Raw genomic sequence first — 20,636 nt, 5'->3', positions numbered from 1 at the left:
TTCAAGTAAAGTTTAAATATCTATGAAATTGACTTAGATAGGTTGGGATTGAATGGGATTTTTCAAACTAAATTAAATGAATTTTTCAGCTGGGAAAGATCCGAACTACTCCATTATGCACTGTGCAGCCATAATGAATAATGCACTTACATATTGGCCGTTCCATAAACCGATCAAAGACAAATGTAGATATACATTAAAATGTTAATCTGGAGAGGAGGGTAATTGTTTGGATGAACAGATTCCCAGAATAGACATAAATGGGAATGGTGTAAGGATTTTTTACAAATGTTGACTTAAATATAGGTCCCGTCTGACAGAGTTACAGAGTGGAGGACCGCGTCTGTGGTCCAGTGGAAAGAGCGTCTGTCCGTAGAGTGGAACGTCAGTGGTTCAATCCCACCAAAAGAATTAAAATACGGTACTTGTTGTTACCCTTCCTGGCACTTGGCAAACAAGGAATGGTCGTCTCAGGTCAGTATCCTGTTTTCGAGTGGGGATTCTATGTTAAACTGTGGCATGGTATCCCAGAGGGCTAGCACAATAAAACTGGCATTAGTCCAGATCAGTACAAGAAGCCATACACACACATATGCATGTAGGTTGCAATATGAGTGCAATAATCATGAAAATGACGTTAAACCCCATTTCACTGCCAAGTGTGGCAGTTATTTGTTGAACACGCTACCCAAAAGCTAACAAACACAAAACTACTATCTGAAACATAACCCAAAACATTTTGAGATTTGAATTTGTTTATTTTCACCAGCATGACTGAAGTTATTTCCACAACAATGGCTTCATGAAAATAAATCCATACATCTATTATGACCATTCTTAATACAAGATAGCACAAACTATCAGCTGGAGACAATGTCTCAATTTCACACTACATACTTTTTCAGCCTTGGAAATTGTGAGGTCTAGTTCTCTTAAAGCATTTAGAATCAGACTAGGGAAATAACTCGCTTGGGAAAACAATGCTGAGGATTAGAACTAGTATCCATGCGACTGCTATTACTTGAAGGTTTGTAGGATGGTTTTATATTCAGTCATTAGGAATCATTCTGTCACAGCAATCCCATGTTGTCACACCAAAATACTTCATATCTTTTCAGATCCCTTGGAACCCCAGAAGATTGACCAATTGGTACCCACATCAACTAATAACATGGACAATAGAACCCAAATACTGTTGCAAATCTGTGTTAACATGATTCAGTGTTGTTCAAAGTTTCAGGTCTTTTGTGAATTGTTCCAGCGAAATATGATATACCAATTTAAATGCAATAATCTAATATCAGCAAAATCCTATATACAAAGTTGCAAATGCTAAAAAAGCCCATTGAATGCTGTAATGACTTTAAAGAGCATAAATACAAACAAATACTTCAACTCAAAGTATTTCAACACAAACAGGGTCTAGGCAATACAAATGTTATTACACTGGGTCTGTTAACTATAAACAAGCCTGCCCGTATATATTACTAACAACAAAATATAAGTACACTGTATGAACAGTTGCTGTACCTCTGAGTGTAAAACTCCAGTACATTGTACAACCTTAGGTGTAAACAAGTCTAAGCAGCCTTCCAGCATTTATAACTTCTGTTTCTTGTATTCTGACTCAGTGTACATATTAATTAATCTGAAATGCTCTCGATTGCTCATCTTCCCGAGGGAAGCGTGTCCACTAGCCTATATTAAGGAATAGTTTCTACCCTTGCCATATCAAGGCCACTTTTCCTGGCTCGACCCTGGTGCCACATCGCATAGATCATCAGTTGTGACACTTGAAACGCGATATCCAAACAGATTGCTGTTCTTATCTCGTATAGCTTCACACCTTGTCGATCATTCGCAATTTCATCCCTGACACAAAAACATAGGCAATTGTGGGGTTTAAAAAAATGAAAATGACATATTCATGTGAACAAAGACAGGCAGCGGTAAATCACTTTCATATGAAAGTGTACCGGTCGTGGATGTTGATTTTGTGAAACGTTCTCCGATTGGACTATCGATATGTCCGATAGTCCAATCATATTTCGCACAGGAAAGTAGGCTTGATTTGGCAAGGGTGGAAACAAGACTTTGATAAAAAGGCTAGAGGATGCTCTTGCCTCGGGAGCATGTAGAAACCTGAGATGAAGCGACTGTACAGAACAAAGCTACACTGTTACTTACGTCTTTATGAAATAGGAACTAAAAGATTCACACAATACCCAGTACTTAATCCTCATTGAACATGCCCCAAATATAGACATCTACATGCATATAATAATACAGAAAGACTTTGGATGTCACTTTATTTCATGTGCAAAATAATAAATGATGAATATTAAAGTCTAACCTACACTTGAATTCAATGTTTAAATCAAATCCATTTTAAAATCTAAAGCCTTGGGTGTACAAAATCTCAAGCCATCTGTGGCCTGAGAAAACGAAGAGACATTGAACAGGATAAATGTTACATACAGCAAAACATCACAAAAACTCTAAACATCTTGAAGCCTTAACATCATAAATTAACCCTCTTGTGATGTGACACTTGCACCGGCAATGGACACACCAGTAACAAATCTAATGATTTCTTATATTCTATACCAATAACTCATTCAGGTATACTATTGTACAAAATCATCTATTTTCCATAACTGAGTATTTCTCCGTACATTGCTATATCTGTATAGCAATTGTCTTTCACAACATGAAATTCCCCAATTGATTGTGGCAATGAGTAGAATGACACATGATATGTATATATTTCTTCCAAATCATGAAAATACTTACATAAATTGTATATATTTTAGATGCATTTTCCATTCCGACATAAAACTTTGCTGAAACAACTTTATAAATACCCCTATTCTTAGACATTGTTTCCATGCTAATAATCTACAGGAATAAGGGGAGTCCCTCTATAAATACGTAACCCTATCATGACGATCACCAACAATGTAACACAAATCAAACCCAGATGATAAAAAAATAACAATCACTATAATAATTGCATTTTCACAAACTTTTGTCCTACTTACAACATCAGCAGTTCCTATAATTATGGTATTTCATAGATTATCTCATATAAATGTATATGAAAAATAGTGTCATCACACCATTACTATATCTTCAAGCTCTTACTACTGTGGAATCAACCTTCGAGAAGTCTTCCTTCAGATGACAAGCTCCCTCTTAAGAGTACCGGTGCCTTCCTTCAAGTTAAAGACCTTTGGCACCAGATCTTTTCATCACTCTGTGTTACGGAACTCTCTCCCCCTTACACCTCATGACACCCCTTCATAACCACTTTTAATCCCAACTAAAGACCTATCTATTTCAGCATTATTCACATTTATTGACTGTGTGTTTGCTTGTGCTTAGAGCATGACCACGAGGTCATCATCATCATCATCATCATCATCATCATCATTATTATTACTACTAAACAGAGTGGATGAGTTATGTTCAGTTAATTAAACATCTAAGCACACTAAAAAGTTCAGTGTGAGCAGCATGGGTGACTGTTCACCTGATTTAACATAGTTAAAATCTTGTTGTTGTCATAAATAGGGACAATATGTTACACTTAGAATGTAGTCCTACATTTTGTAACGCCAGCTTCATGAAGACATTACAGTGTCCTTCTATGTACACTGTACAGCCATGTATCACAATGGTCCTGACATTAAAGCACTACTATAGACATATGTACAGCCAGACAGAGTTCCGGGGCATCATGACTTGACAAGCTGGGAGTTCTGTATGGCAGCCTGCTGTAGGACAGGCAGAAGCAGCTGGAAGCCATCTTGTATATACGTGGACGAGTTGGAGGCCTGGAACAGGAGGCAGTCGGGTAGATTCATATCTTATTAATACAAGTTTGGGGCATGTTGCATGACCCATGACCTAAACACATGATTACTGGGAATCACCAAGTTGAGACATTTGAATATCAGACAGTACACTAAACTCTATTGCTTAGAAGTCACACCTTTACAAAATCTTATATTCCTAAAAGAGCCAGCATTCAATTCAAGAAGTTAGAAAGTAAGGGGGTGAGGAGGTGATTTAGAGAGGGGGAGAAAGAGGTGGCTGGGGTGGGGAGTGGAGGGGAGGGAGGAGAGGTGGGTGGGGAAGTGAGGTGGGGGGATGGAGAGAAGGGGAGGGAGGTGGAGAGATTGGTTGGGAGGTGAGGGAAAGGGATGGGGAGAAGGGGAGGGAGGAAGAGAGGTGGCTGAGGTGGGAGGGGAGGGAGAAGGAGAGGTGGGTGAGGAAGTGAGGTGAGGGAGAGTGGGGGAAAGGGATGGGGAGAAGGTTAGGGAGGGAGAAGAGGCAGGAGAGGGCGCAAGTCAATAATTAGTGGCTCAGTTCACAGGGCTCAGGTCTTTCTTGAACAACCTTTTTAACCCACTGTTAATGTGACTGACACAGGAGTACCTCTAGAAAAGCACCTGCCTGTGATCTGCTTCATGCTCTAGGGGGAGAAAGAGGACGTGTCTGACAACATCAACCACTCACCTCCAGATAGACGTTGGTGACGAGGGGCGTCACAACAGAAGCATCTTCCAGGTCCTCCTGGAGAAAAAATATTAAGAAAAAATGATTGAGCTGCCAAAATACAAACACTTGGCTTTTGGATGGTAACAGAAGAATTGTGGGCAGGGATCTTGTGTCAAGCAGAATCCCAGGGCAGTTCACAGTTAAAACATATTGAATGGTATCGAGATCAAATCCGGTGAGTGAGTGAGATGGATTTAACACCGCTTTTAACAGTATTACAGTTATATCGCGGCGTGCAAGCTTAATGTGGGAAGAAAGCCTGATGTGATGCAGGTCTCAGACGATTACCTCATGAAACCCACGAGCACGGGTATGGTGCTGACAAACCTAGAAACATAATCGGGGCAAACAGGGATTAGAACCCACAATCATAGGTTTCTGGCGTACCCAAGGGACGTAACTCTGCACAGCGAATTGCGGCGCCTTAGACAACTGGGCCACCCATGCCCCTGAGATCAAATCTGGAAATTCATTATTAATTTGCTTTAACCCATGTCTCAATAATTCAGGCAAAGGACTGTGACAGATACAAAGGATACCAAAATCAGATATGATAGTCTGAATGCTTCGTTCATGTGTACGAAGCGTTCGTTAGAAGCCTCTGCATATTGACTGGCTGAGTAGAAAGTTCACCTGACACAACCTCCTATGGAGGTGTCCTCAGATGTTATACAGAGAGGTATCATGTCAGATGTAAATGATCTGATGTTGATGAGTTTGTCATGAGATTCAACACTACATCTCCATGAAGACATACAATATTACATCCTCTAGTAGCCAGGTCAGGGATCTACTAATGGGCACTTACACTGACTTTGTGTAGACACTGTGTGAACTTGGTGGAGAGAATTGAGATTTCTGTGCATAGAACCTGGGTCAAACTGCAAAAAAAAGAAGAAACAATATTAAAATTAACCAATCATTTAAGATATAATTAAATCTGAGTTTGCTCATTGTAATTCCAGCAATCTGATTTCCCAAACGTATGTAAAACATATGTCACATCCACCAAGAGGGACTACTTTCACCACAAAGGAAAAGTCATGAAATGATAGTGAACTTGTAGCATCGGCGTGGCATCAAACATGTTTATAAAAACACAAACTATATTTGTCAATGTTAAAGAAGAGTTTACTTCAGAAATAAATAAAAAGAGTGACACTTTTTTTTATGTATAGTATACATTGTATCATGTTGTATACTGTAAATCCTGAAACTGATCCATCACCAAATTAATGTGTGTCGACCCTTGGCCAAAAATTAATATAATGCAGGTAGCCCTGCATCAGCGACCTATAACACCAAGACGTGGAACTCCATGAAATACTACAGGCCTATCAAAGAAATCCAGCAGAGAGCTACCAAACTATGGAATATGTAAACACTGTAAATAGAAGGAGCCACACATATCATAAACAAACACACAATCCCCATAAAGTTTTCATTGTATTGATGAAGAACCCGGCACATTTTCAATGGAACCACAAACAGTAAAAAACGCAGACTGCAACAAATGATAACTGTGTTTGGTGCCAATGGGAATGTATCTGTAGACAGGTAGATCTGACAACCAATGACAAAAAGCCTGACCATTGATCTACGTCTGCGGGCATGATGACCACAGCTTCAGTGGCCTTTTACAACTTAGAATGTGTCCACTACCTCCACTACCCTATGAAGATCCAGTAGAATGGATAATGTCTTCAGCAACCCATGCTTGTCATTAGCTGTGAGTAACAGGATCAGGTGGTCAGGCTCAATGACATGGTTAATGCTTGTCATTGTATCCCAGTTGCGTGGATTTATGCTCGTGATGTCAATCACCGGATTGTCTGTCCCAGACTTGATTATTTACATAAGACATTATATAGCTACATAAAACAACAAACAAACTACAATAAACTACGTTTGTAAAGAACACGCTTATAACTGATGGATATAACAAACTTATTATTTTTTTTGTCCCGACCATTTGCTGTAGTTATGCTGTATATATGCTTGTAACAAACTACGGTCATAAGAAACTAAAACTGGTGGTCCCTTTGAGTTGGTTATAATTGTAGTTTACTGTACAAGAAACTACCTGGCGAGACTCTTGGAGCGCTTCTGGTAGGGCGTGTCGGTGTCCTGCTGCAGCAGGATGAGCTCCCCAGCCTTGTGGAACTGTTCCACAGACTTGGCTGTCAGCTCCGCCAGGGCCTCTATAGCAGTGTGGAAAATCTCCTGGAACACACAACACTAATACTGTAGTTATAGGTGACCACTGGTCCGTGTATTTGAAACAGGACCCGGGTAAAGGCAATTGCCGAACTGACCCGGGTAGTCGGGTGATGGGTCAACTGCCCAAGCTTTACATGACTGACTCACAATGATGTACAAGATTTTACACATGGAATTGTCCCTGTCAAACAGTCTTAGGGTGTAAAGTGAGTACAAGTATGTACATTAATGCCATAAAGAACAGTAAATGGTAACAGATCAGACACAATTTTTAGCCTACTTGTTGGAATTTGTTGTATGACTTTTTACAAAGTGATTCGGTCTCAAAATTCCCACATTCCGCTAGCCCGAGACTACTAAACTGTGCTGAGGACAAGTAAATATCCAGTGATGGTAGTCCTCATTGACAATAAGCATTTGGGAGCCAGTGCTTCACATTGCTACAAACTGGAACTGAATAAAACTGACAGAAAGTGAAAACATGGTAAACAATTTTGTCTTGTTCAAGCAGGACGAGCTACACTCTCTCTAAAGACAAGTGAAATAAGGTTTACACTAATTGTGATAAAATGCCTAGGTGAGCTGGATCATCTCCAGAGTACAGGGAGAGGATGTCATTGGTGCAGGCGCCACAAAAGAGACTGAGCAGCCTGCACAGTTGTAGGCGGAGTGCAATCAAAGCGTTGTGCCCAAAGCCCAAATGTGCCTGATTGAAAAGTCTGTGAATTTGGAATAAGGGTGGAGGTTGCTGCTGTAACCCGTATGCCATGGCTCCTATCCAAGGGTGTAGCTGATTTGTATAACCACCCTCTGTGTGTGAAGGGTTAATTGGGCATCAGTTGGTGAGGATTTGCCTGCCAGTGTTAAGGCGCCAGATCCCCGCCAAGACCCAAGTCTGTGCTGCATATAGCGCCTCGTCCATGGCTAGGATTCCATCCAATATTCTGGCCGGCGCCTATGTCCCACCCGCCACCTTGTCCAGTGTGTGAACTATAAACGGCCTATGCTGGCGCTCAAGCTCCAACCAGCGCCGCCTCCTCCTCTGGCGTTTGCCTCCCATTCCATGATCAAGTTACAGCCAGCTCCTCTGCCGGTGCTGACACTCGGGGAAGAACCAATGGGGAGACGTTGGAAGCGCTCATCGTCCTCGAACGTGGGGATGTCTGGACCGAACACGTAATAGTAGCTATCAACGCCGAAGTCGTCAGAGTCACTGCTGTCCCACAACAACAGTCACCGCGGCAGTAGCCATGGTCGCCACCTGCCATCTGGGGAATTCTCTGCAGACCTACTGAGAAAGTATTCTTTTCTTGACATGTATATAGATCTTGAAAGCTGTATGCATCCCAAGACAAGGCCATCAGTAATGATTCACCAAATGTTTTGCAAAGTTGTCTCACAATACAAGTATTTTTGAGGAGTGTTCATAAATAAATACACACTTTATATGCCCAGTTGGCAACTAAGTGAAGTCTTGCTATATAAACTGGTAACCATGGTAACTGCATCAAGTCTTACTTTTGGTTCTGTCTTCTCCTTCTCTTCTCCTTCAGCGGGATCAGCATAAAAGTTGATGATCCACTTCCGGATCTTCTCTTGGACCTGCACACAAGCAGAAACAGGTTGACAACACATTACAGGAAGTGTCTTATGTACATGACAGATTTATATAGGACTCCAAACTGAGTTCCCTTGGGAAAAACAATTTGTTTACAACTGGGATTTATTTTAAGTTCTTATTTTCTCAAATTCAGTGGTATTTACCATTGTACTTTAACACTGCATTCAACATTTTCACTATAATATTGTAACACTAAGCATTAAGGCTCCTTCATCTGCTGGCCCTGTCATAAGTAAAAAACACAAACCTATACAAAATCAAAACAAAAGTTACTATGAACTCAAATTTGGAATATTTACAGACATTTGCGGCAAATTTGTGGATAAATGTTGGCCTCAGAGCAGGTCTATCAATCCTTTGTATTTTAAATGAATAAATGGCAGGTGATTCTGTGGCATTTGATTAGCTAACCAAGCAGTTCTTTTTATGTTTATGTTTCCATAAACTGATTAAAACATGAGGCCACACCTGCAAACAGACAGCTGTTCTTGACTGGCTAGTAATAAAATAGGTGGGGGCTTTGAGCGTTATTGCATTTTCTACAGTTATTTTTGTGTTAATCATTTAAATAAGCAATCTGTTAAGGTGATTGTGTGACCTTGTTCAGCTTATCCGGAGTTGTGCCCAGGTGCAGTTCAGACAGGTGGTCGGTGATCAGCTTGAAGAACTCGTGCTCCTGACGTTCCTCTGGAAACAGAATTTTCAGATTGGTCATCCAGCTGCAGCTTGTCAACACAATTCTACATCAGAAAGTAACTTACAACATATCCCCTATAAAACCAATCTCAATAAATCAGGTCTGTTAATAGTATACCCCTATCACTCTGAGTGAAGATCTAACTACACCCCCAAAAGGAAGTCAAATCAGGTGAACTCTCTAATCTCAGTATAGTTGAGTGAAGCATTCAGACAAGCATATCCAATTTCTGTATCTCGGAAATGAATGATATGGGGCAGTTCCAAATGTAAAAATATAAAGCATGCTATCATCTTGTTGTGGATGTTTTACGCATCAAAATCAAATTCCGAAATTGAGATAAAGAAATGAAGGTTGGTTCTCAGATTGTCTCGAATTGTGTATCATTGTGGAATAAATGATCTGATTTTGACAAGATTGCGTGAAAACCAAGGGCAGTGGAAACAAGGAACTCAAAAGGTCCTTGAGACAACATTACAGTAAAGCAGAGTGTGAGCACAGGCAACGCTGTTTGGGGAGGACATCCAGTCAGTTCGGGCAAACCAGTGATTTGGTCTTCCTTGGCACGTACCACTAAGAAAAGAGGTAGTTAGGAGAATCAACCGAATAAAACATTCTGTGGTAATAGTAATTTTCTGTAGAAAAAACTCCTTTTTTACATGACCCTCTCAGCAAGAGATTTCTCCAACTTATGGTTGACATATAATTTCTTAAAAATTTTGCATAATGACCTATACTTGCATCAGTTTTACTTGAATAAATTTTGTTAAAATGCATGTTCAGAATGGCTGGTGAATTCCCGGCTCAGAACCATACCATAGTCACTGTCATCTAGCTCGAAGATGTTCTTGATGTCAATGAGCTGTGGTTTCAGCTGCTGGATGGTGTCGTCGGGGAGGGAGGACAGGAGGGCCTGCACCTTCTTCTCACTCTGGTTGGACAGGATCTCCAGGGCTTCCAGATGGGCCATGCCTGAAGCAAGGATAATACGAAACATTTCCATTACTCGTTAAAGAATCTAGCTATTTGATTGGCGTGCTTTCCTGTCTTGAAAAGTCGGCTTACTAAAAATAGTTTTTTGCAATGTGTGAACTGTTATAAACGAAAACACTTTGCACACTATTTTTTTTACATTTCTATCTAACACAAACAAAATGTTGAAGTCAATTCTCAAATAGGTAAAATATTGCTGACAGTCACATTAAGCAACATTAATCCTGCTCCTCACCCTGGAAGTCCTCAAACAGCGCCCCGTAGTTGTGTTTCCGAGCCTCTTCCTGTTCCTCCTGATGCATTGCATCCTGCTCCGCCCGCTCCTTCGCTTCACGCAACATCGACGACAGATTCTGCTTCTTGCTGCCGTCAAACATCACCTGCTTGGTCTTCTTGAAGCCGGGGTCACGGTCTGACAACACGTTGATGGTCTTCTTGCCAATATTCTCCAAGACATCGATGCCACCACTAGCTAGAGCCTCCACGGCATCAAGGGATCCTGACACTAGAGACTTGCCCTAGGGGTAGATACTTCAGTTACATACTGTGGGAATACATCAGTAGTTCTGGCCATCAGTTGGCAAAGTGCATTAATACTAACTCAGAGGGGGTGTCCCATCATCATGATCATCTCACTTTAAATACAACATCTTTGTCAGAAGATGACAAATACTCCCAGACCCGACAAATTCAAAACAACAAATCATCTGACTGTTACCAAAAATCCAGTTTGATAAGAGAATTTCTATCAAATCTGTCTGTCCGCATACAAAAGTAGTTACCATTGAATTTGGATTTTGAACTTTGTATTTCTATGTCAGGTGCACACCAATTTGAACAGAGTCAGAGTCAAACTTGTCACACCATGGAAACAGGAAAAAAATATATCCACCCCATTTTGTTTCGGTGGAAGATGAGAAAAATAAAAATGCCAAAAATCCACAAATAGAAAAAGGCACCACTTCAAGGTCTGTTTGATATATCTGCCAGGTTTTGTTGAAAAATACTGATCATTTTTTTAGTTGTGCTTCAAAGTAAAAATTGTTGCCATGGAAATCAAGAAAAATAAAAATGTAAAAAATCTGTAAATAGGAAAAGGCACCACTTCAGGGCCTGTTTGATATATCTGCCAATTTTTGTTGATAAATATTAAACGGTTTTCGAGTTGTGATCCCGAAACGAAAAGATTACGGATGGCCAGACAGAAGAGGCATTGGGGGGGGGGGGGAGGGGAGGGTTGGGGTTAATAAAAATGTGCTCCTTGCCCTGGGAAAGTAACTCTGAAAACCCACTTGCCCTGATGGACTACATAAATGCCCTCATAGACTATATTCACTTACCCTGATGGACTATTCACGTGCCCTTATAGAGTATTCACATGCCCTTATAGACTATTCACTTATCCTGATGGAAAATTCACATGCCCTTATAGACTATTCATTTGCCCTGTTGGACTATTCACTTGCCCAAACAGACTATTAACTAGAATACAAAACACAAATATAATAGTACGACATTATATCATTAAGATCTTGATGTCCCTCGACAGCCATGGGACATTCTTATACCCCACCTTTATGAAATTCATGTGTTTGACTTTCTCATAATCTTTCTTGGATCAGGATTTTCGTTTTTGATAATCGCTATTAATTTTATGTTCGTCAACACAGCACAGCCATGTGGCCGGATCATGGTGTCTTTCAAAAACATAAAACAAGGGATTACAGGCATATGCTCTAACCAGTCAGAACATTGATTATAAACAAATGCAACCAGACTAACATTCACTAGTACAAGCACAACAAATATTGCAGAAAGCTAACTGTGCAAAGTGACTCTGAAACATGGCATCATATGGCTGCATTGGAGTGACAAGACTCCAGGAGGGAGTATCTGTGTGTCATGGAACAGACTTCATCAATATTATTAGAGTGAGAAGGCCATTCCCACTAACAGACTTGCGGCTGGTTGATAAGAGAATGGGTGCTTGTTCACTCACTGTGTTTTGAATTGTGCTGGTGAGGCTTGCGACTCCAAAACCGGAGAACCATCCCCCTCCTTTCTCCTCCTCTTTGGGCTGACCACTGTCTAACCCTGCCTGTCCATCGGCGACCCCACCATCCACCAACGGTATGGGCTCGGCAACAACCACTGGTGGCGTGCTCCCATCCCCTCCTGATGACTTGACTGCACCATCACCAGGCTGCGGGGCCCCCTTCTCATCTGTGTCTTCATCTGAAAAGACATTCGATATTGAAGTTTCTAATGACTTATTGCCTGACTGTAAAACCATTACCCATATGTCAATCTGAGGATACACTTGATGTCTTTTTATAGCAATAGGTTAATGACAATGAGCCCTCAACTTTGATTCTTAACTTCGAACTCTGCTCAATGATCAAGACACACTGGTAATTTTAACTTGGTCATTGGATAAGAGGTTACGGACAGTCTGTATGTTGTGATAGGACACATATCTTGATTGTAAGGTCGCAGTACAGTAAACTACGGTTATTACGAAGTCCCTGGGACCACTAATTTTAGTTCGTTAAAAGCATATTTACAGCACATATACAGCAAATGGCCGGGACCATAAAACAAGTTTGTATATCTCGTTATAGACGTAGTTTACCATGTTTACTGTAAGTAAACTACGTTTATAACAAACACCCTTATAACGAACTGGCGGATATAACGAACTGTTTTTTTGGTCCCGGCCATTTGCTGTATATATATATGCTGTATATATGCTATACATATGCTTATAACGAACTACGGTTATAACAAACTCAAAATTGTGGTTCCTTTGAGTTTGTTATAACCATAGTTCGTTATAAGCATGCTCGTTATAAATGTAGTTTACTGTATGTGAAAACTGAATGCAATGAAATGTACTTACAAACACAAAATGGTATTTCAACTAATGCGAATACAATTACTTATCACCATTATATATATTTCTATCGATTTGTATTGATTCTTTACCTACTGATAATATCTTTGTGTTACCATGGTGATGACAGAGTATCACCAAGCACCAAACATTCAGAGGATATATTTGACTGGCCAATCATCTTCTTGTATAAACCCATACCACATAAATTACATTATTTATGGACATAAGTTTACTTTCTTACACACAAAGAATGTTTGACTTGGACGATTTCATTATTAAAATCATGTACACCTCACCAATGACACGTTACTCAGTACAGCATTTAGGCCTTGGATGAGTTGGTTTTGCTATTTCAACTACCCAGACCCATGGCCACATGACCTAATAACAACAAAATAATGCATGGGCTGTCAACACAATATGAGTAAAACTATAGAACCACAATTTTCACTTATGAATTATGCAGAACAGAATTCAGCAGCAAAAAAGGTGCATGTTTTTGTCACAATGTTCAAATAACAAAGCAAGCAATGTGATCAACAAGAACAAACGGAATTTTCAATAATCGAACACAAACAATTTTTCCCCCATTCTCAACCTTGAGTTCGTTTAGTTTCATGAGGAGGTTTAATCATGCTACTTAGTACTTAGAGAGAAAATGTGAGAAAGAGCAGGGCCTGTGTCTCTTTGGAAAAATAAAAAAAACCAGATCTCAGAAGTATGTATTTGTTTTTGTAAGGTGTGATCTAGTTTCACTGAACTTTACATTGAACAACTACAAAATAAGTTGGATCAATCAGTTTGGATGCGCCAATCATCAATTATGATTTTACAAACAATTCTCAACACCAACATATCACAGGATATAGAATTTCTTTGTTTGTTTGTTGCTTAACGCCGCTCTCAGCAATATTCCAGCTATATGACGGTGGTCATAATAATTAAGTCTGGACCAGACCATCCAGTGATTGACATCATGAATATCAATCCACGCAACTGGGATACAATGACATGCATCAACCAATTCAGCAAGCCTGACCACCCGATCCTGTTAGCTGCCTCTTACGACAAGCATGAGTTGCTGAATATCTATTCTACCCTGGATCTTCACGGGTCGGATATAGAATAATTGTAAGCAGTGCTACCATGGCTACTGCAGTGTTGAACTGTGTATTACATGAGGAGGTTGAGAACATACCTTCTTCTCCGGCCTGCTCCTTTGCCTTCCCCTCTTCCTCTAGTCTGGCGATTTCCTCGGGCGGAGGTGCACCCAGGGAAGACTCCACCGACTCCACGATCGTGTTGAAGCCCTCACCTGCACACACAACACTGATGCCATCACAACTCAACAACTTCACCCCACAAGCAACAGGTCATCAATATTTCACGTCTCGTTATACGAGTCCGAATTTACTGCCCGGGTACCCACCCTGCTGTTACTCAGCCCTATTCGGATACCCACTGTAGGTGTCAGAGTAGGTACAAAATGTCCGATTGGGTATAGTTTGACCGTAGCCCCGGCAGAATGAAATTAATTACATGTATGAAACGATCTGGTCATGCACACACTGAGGTTGACTGCAGTTTAATGTTTATTCAAACATATGAAAGTCAGAAGGAATGGGTGCATAGTCAGAAAGAAATGCGAACATAAGTGACTTGTAGTGTAACCATAGAATTCTAAATAATTTTTGTCATTAAACAATAATCATGTGACTCGCCATGATTTTAGGTAGGTCTATGGGTACCCGGGTCTTTCTCAGCACCCACCTAGACCAGTACACAGAAGTATAGATGATAAATGTTATTTAAAGTTACTGTAATATTATGTTGCACTGCACTGCCACTTTACGAACATCTCCTGACATGGAATAAAACAATTTTGAAAAAAAAAGTTCAGACCAGGCAAACCAGTGTTTGATAGAACGAGTAACGATCCAAGTCATCTGCGCCCAAAATGCAACCCTTACAAGCATTGGGTACGAGGGACCTTTCTGCACAGGTTCCATAGCAACACATCACATTCATCATCTATGTCACAGAAGTAGTTGAGAGTGTTGACTTACGACACAAATACATATAACCATGATTATCACAGTATTGTCGTGTTTGTCAAGTCATTGTTAAAACAAGAATGGGGTACTAGGTGACATTATCTGATATTGAACATGTTGAAACAAAGAGTCATGAAGGTAAATGTTTTTTAATGTTTAAAAGTATGTCTTGCATAAAGTATCACAAAATATCCTTTATACCATGGCACAGAGCATCACAGCCTCAGCCTTGCGGGTGAGATTGGACGTTTTCATCCTCCTCATTGTGAACCTTCCCCACCTCTATCACATAGCAAATCACACCACTATACCATCGCAAATCACACCACCATCACATTGCAAATCACACCACTATCACATCGCAAATCACACCACTATCACATCGCACACCACTATCACATCGCAAATCACACCACTAACACATCTCAAATCACATCACTATAACACTGCCATCTCTTCACTATAACAACACTATTACGGCACTATTTCACCACTATTACATCACAATCCCACCACTATCACATTGCAAATCACACCACTATCACACCACTCACCCACTTGACTTGTGAAAGTGGAGACCGACGATGACGCTGCTGTCAACAGTGATGATCCCCAACCTCCCCAGCCCCAGCTTCCAGACTCCTGTAACCATAGCAACAATCCTTAACCACCTGACATACTATGACACACAAAGCGTGCTTATTCTTGGACTATGTCTAAAAGTCATCATGATATTGTGTAATCCTAACAGCATGTGTGGACATGGTGGAATATATATGTGTATATGTCACAGCCCTTAAAATTATGACTAATTTATAGGCAAATGGTTGGCATGGCGAATGACATTTCCAACTGGAACCGAAATACAGAAGTTGCCACTTAATTGCTCAGAAAAATCAAGTTGGCAATGTGACATTACGAAATGCATAAAATTAGAGATTAAAATATGATACATTTATAACTTCTGATCGATTGATTAACAATCAAATATATACTTGCCATGTTTTGACCACTTATTGAAATTACAGTCAACTGAGCTTCGATAGGCTACAGATATGATTTACATGGGTTCTAAGTAGGGATGGGTATTGGATGTTTAAAGTGTATCACAATATTTTACAATGCACAAGGCCTTATTGCGATAGGTATCACTATATATTGTATAATTCAAAATTTTGAATTCAGAAGCAATTTAAAACATCAATGCAGGAACTGAAGTTCATAAATGGAACAAAATGAGATGTTGGAACAGGATAATATTTACTTATTCAATACATACGCACGGATGCACACCCCGGGACAGTCATGACTTGGCGTTACACCACTGCCACAGAAGACCTCCAGGATTTGAATTTGCATTTTGGAATTACGGAAACATTTCGAAGGTACATGTACTTGGCAAGTGTATAACATTAAACACATGATAAAAATCTCTATTTGATATCACCAGATAAACCGAGCTTTAAAACATGATATTGTGATACGTATCATGGAAAGAATGAACCTCAATTTACCGGAAATACTGCACACCTTTTGTTCTAAGAATTAGATATGCTTTAACAGTATTGATCATTACTAACTATAATCATTAATTTTGGCTCCTTAAAGTTTTTCCGGGCTTCTTGGATTTCAAATTGGCTCCCTGAATTGTTTAATTAGGAACAAAGCATTAAACTTTAACGCCTGGATCAAAGAAGAATGGGAAGGTTGTAATGATGAGACACATATCTACGAAGGAAGGTCCTGAATCATATATACTCCTTGTTTTCAGTAACATTAATAAAAGTTCAGTTCATAAGAGTTCAGTATGTTACTTTTGTTGTAACACAGTAATCAGGGTTAGAAACTAACAGTTTCCGTCCACTAGTCCTCATAATGATAACATATTGCAAAACTCTTTAAAAGGGCACATTTCTACTAGTCCTTATGATACCTTTACCATTGGGCAGTTTGGTAAGGACTATAGGACTAGTGCCAATTTCTAACACTGGTACTAAAGTGATTATGGTGATATCAAATGCCCTAGAGTAATCAATAGATTTAAAACAAATGACCTGGTTTGATAAAGATACATAGCTTGGTGACCCAGAAATGAGTCAGTTTCTTTTTCCCCGAGGTCAATGAAAAAACAACTGTAAACTGTCATACAAACCTTTTTCTCTGGCTTTTCTTCTTGCACCTCGGGTATATCCTCCTTAGTCCCTGCGTCTGCCTGAGCACGGGTGATGCTCTGAGGGTTGGGGGATGCAACTTGAGCCGGCTGGGCAGGTGTCTTCTCAGGTGTACCACTAGTCCTGACCTCCTGACCAACTGACTCCCCGACAAGCTTGCCTTCAGTTGTCTCCCCTTCAGCTGCAGCTGGTTTTGAACTTGCCTTTCCATCTCCAATATCGCCTCCACTGGACTTAGATTCCTCAACATCTTTTGTTTCTGGTTTTTCACCCTTCACTTCTTCAACACTTGACTTTGTATTTTCCGTTTCTGTTTTACCAGACTTTGTCTTACCAGTCTTTGCAGCTTCTGTTTTACTGGCCTCCTTACCAGACTTTGCAGTTTCCGTTTTACTCGCTTCCTTACCAGTCTTCTCAGTTTCTGGTTTACTCGCTTCCTTACCAGTCTGCTTAGTTTCTGTTTTACTCCCTTCCTTACCAGTCTTCTCAGTTTCTATTTTACTCGCCTCCTTACCAGTCTTTTGCCCAGGTTTGACATCAGTGGTTTTCTTCGAGCCTGACTCTGGTTTTGCTGGGTCTTTTTGGGAATCATTGTTGGCATTCTTCTTTCCACCTTTTTTGCCTTTCTTCTTTTGATTCCTCCCCGATTCTTTCTTCATTGGTTCTGATGGTACTGCAGCTGCAGCTCCATCCCTCGTCTCCGCTTTACTTCCCTTCTCCTTCTGATCCCCTTCATCAGCACTGGCGAACGCTGCCTCATCGTCTGTGTCAGACATGGCTTCACACTAGCACAACCTGAACACACAAAATAAACTATAAAGCCCTGGTAGTCTTCCAAGCTTGCAGTTAGTTCAGCTTGAACAAGACAAAGTGTTTACTGTCTTTACATTCAAACATTCCCTTTACATCATGCATAGTGTTGAAAGCTGTTGTATAAAATATGTTTACATTTTCTGACATTTTTTCAGTTCTAATTTGATGAATTCAGAACTGGTTCAGAAATATAGCCCTCACATGCTACAAGTCACTTGTTATAAGCACAGTTTAGTAGTCTTGGGCTAGTGGACTAGTGTGAATTTTGAAGGCTGTTTAAGTGATATGCTGGGACATAACATAACCTAGATCATAGGGAAACTTGTTACTGTTAGACCTGGCATTATATCTACAAAGTTGGGAAAACGGCATTGTTGGAAGGTTAAGTACTCAGGTACAGCAGTATAGTGTCTTAAATTTGTATGATATTAATGTTACCATGGTTACAACTGAAATAGTTCAAAAGATCCCAATAGTCACCCCCACTTACAGCACTGAAAGTTGTTCCTCCTATTCCTTGGTCATATAATATATCAACTTTGAGACAATTACTGATGATACCAGTGGTGTATAATACAATAAGTTTCAGAATCCTTTGGGCTTGAGGAAAGAATATGAAGAAGCTTCTATTTGCAGCTCGCGAGTAATTTGTGACTAGGTGAGTGAGTGAGTTGGGTCTAACACCACTTTTAACAGTATTCCAGTTATATCCCAGCATGTCAGCTTTATCTGTGGGAGGACACCACTTTGGTGAACCCCACAAGTATGGGTATGGTGCTGACAAACCAAGAAACCTAATCAGGGCCCATCGGGATTCGAACACATGCTCTTCGATTTCTGGCGTGCCCAAGGCACGCAACAATGCACACAGAATGTGGCGCTGTGGATGACTGGGCCATCAGCATTCCCTTCTGACTAGGTGAGCTTATGTTGTTTAACACTACAGTCAGCAACATTTCTATCATCACCTGATCTCGCCTGGCTCTCGTTCCACAACGCGATCATAGCGCTACAACTATCGTAAGCCTTTGTTAAAGTATGGGAGTCACCTTAGCGCTAAGATCGCTTTGTGGAACGGGGCCCAGGCCTGTAAATAATCAAGTCTGGACAAGGCAAACATTAAGTGGAGTAGGTGATAACAGGAGCAATGATTCCCTCATGGTACATTGGTCTGAATCTCAGTGCCTGACCACCTGATCCCCACTTTTAGTCAGCTTATAGGACGAGCGTGTGTTACCATGGTTACTGGTGACTTATTCTAACTTGAAATCCTACATATTGTACCATGTTGTACACGGGCATGCCAATAAAATCGCATTTGTATAACCCCCTTCATGTTGTATACTGTAAATCATGAAATTAATGCAAACATATGAGTGTCCTTTGCTCGCATTAATAAAGTGATACATTATTATCCAGTCATATGGGAGTTTTGTTTAATGCCGCACTCAGAAATATTCCATAATGTATTCATATAGAAAAAAATCACACCCCTCTATATAGAGGGGTGTGATGTTTTTCTATACGAATATATTATGTTATACACACTATCATCGAGTTCTTGTGGCTACTAGCTGGTATAGATCTACATGTTAACGTTTTTGAAGTGGGATTTCCCCAACCTCCATTCAAAATTGATTACAAAAACCCCTTTGTTTAGACAAAGTCCCTTGACCCAACCTAGATCATATGCATACTGATTATGTGTAATCCAAAACAGAGGATTTGATTGTCATAACATTGTTGGGTAGATTACAGAGCGGTGCAATGTGTATACTTTTCTGTAGAAGGCACTGCTACCTCTGACAATTTACGACCGCAACAGTTTCATCACACTGAACATTGAATGTCTGGGTCTTTTATTATGGTGAGTTCAGGTTGTATAAAGAATAGACGAGTCCGTCTGTTACTGTCCTGGGGGTAGTGTTAGCACAGAGATTGAGTGTCGAGCGTTCGACACAAATAACAAACAAGGCCTAATTCCTATTTTTAGATGTGTCGTAAAAGACTTGTAGTTAATTAATGAATGGTCCCGGTGTTTTTCACGAAGTGTTACATGTATATCATGTGACGAAGAATCTGTCAGACAAAAATGATCCTCCTGGTAGATCAAACTTACCAGATTGTTTACAATTATTGCGCCAGCCACGTCAACTGTGCAAAATGTGACTTTGTTGATGTTTGAACGCGCATGCGTATGATAGACGGAAGTGGAAATAATGCCATAAAACAGCGGATTACCTCAATGTGCGGATAAGACACACTTATTTTGATGAGTTTAAAATCAAACATGGACTCGAATGTTCCTCGAGTAGTCGTGCTATATATACTGGGCCGTCCGGTTTCCGCAATCTAATGTCACGATCATGTCATTTTAACGTAAGAAGCATACGTAAAATCAGCATCTATGCTATTCAACGCTTTAACTGGTTCAACTCTTGGTTTGCGCAGCAAAAGGAGCCCAAACTCTACACGCAGACCAATTTTCCAAAAGGTTATTCTCTCTAGCATGTCAGAAATAATAATTGTTAGGGGCAATTTTTCTTTTTTCTTTTCTGAAAAATACTGTCGGTTTTATTGAAACTGGTACACATCTTTGGAATAAGCA

At 40.2% G+C, this 20,636-nt stretch overlaps 1 protein-coding gene across 1 annotated transcript; it reads right to left on the bottom strand.

Moving 5' to 3' along the window:
- Positions 1-769: 769 nt before the first annotated feature.
- Positions 770-20,220, bottom strand: LOC139449522 (protein FAM114A2-like). The gene is made up of 13 exons (XM_071230949.1): positions 20,148-20,220; positions 17,197-18,010; positions 15,599-15,686; positions 14,189-14,305; positions 12,094-12,329; positions 10,330-10,612; positions 9,918-10,073; positions 9,003-9,091; positions 8,302-8,385; positions 6,647-6,786; positions 5,372-5,444; positions 4,522-4,578; positions 770-3,836 (listed from the first exon to the last, which is right to left on the bottom strand). Exons 2-13 carry the CDS (start codon positions 17,989-17,991, stop codon positions 3,738-3,740), a joined length of 2,217 nt encoding a protein of 738 aa, XP_071087050.1. The 5' UTR covers positions 17,992-18,010; positions 20,148-20,220; the 3' UTR covers positions 770-3,737.
- Positions 20,221-20,636: the final 416 nt, after the last annotated feature.

Source organism: Haliotis cracherodii, unplaced genomic scaffold (genome assembly GCF_022045235.1).
Source record: "Haliotis cracherodii isolate W230 unplaced genomic scaffold, xgHalCrac1.p SCAF_8, whole genome shotgun sequence".
Classification (NCBI taxonomy): Eukaryota; Metazoa; Mollusca; class Gastropoda; order Lepetellida; family Haliotidae; genus Haliotis; species Haliotis cracherodii.
This window is presented reverse-complemented; position numbering and strand designations above follow the sequence as displayed.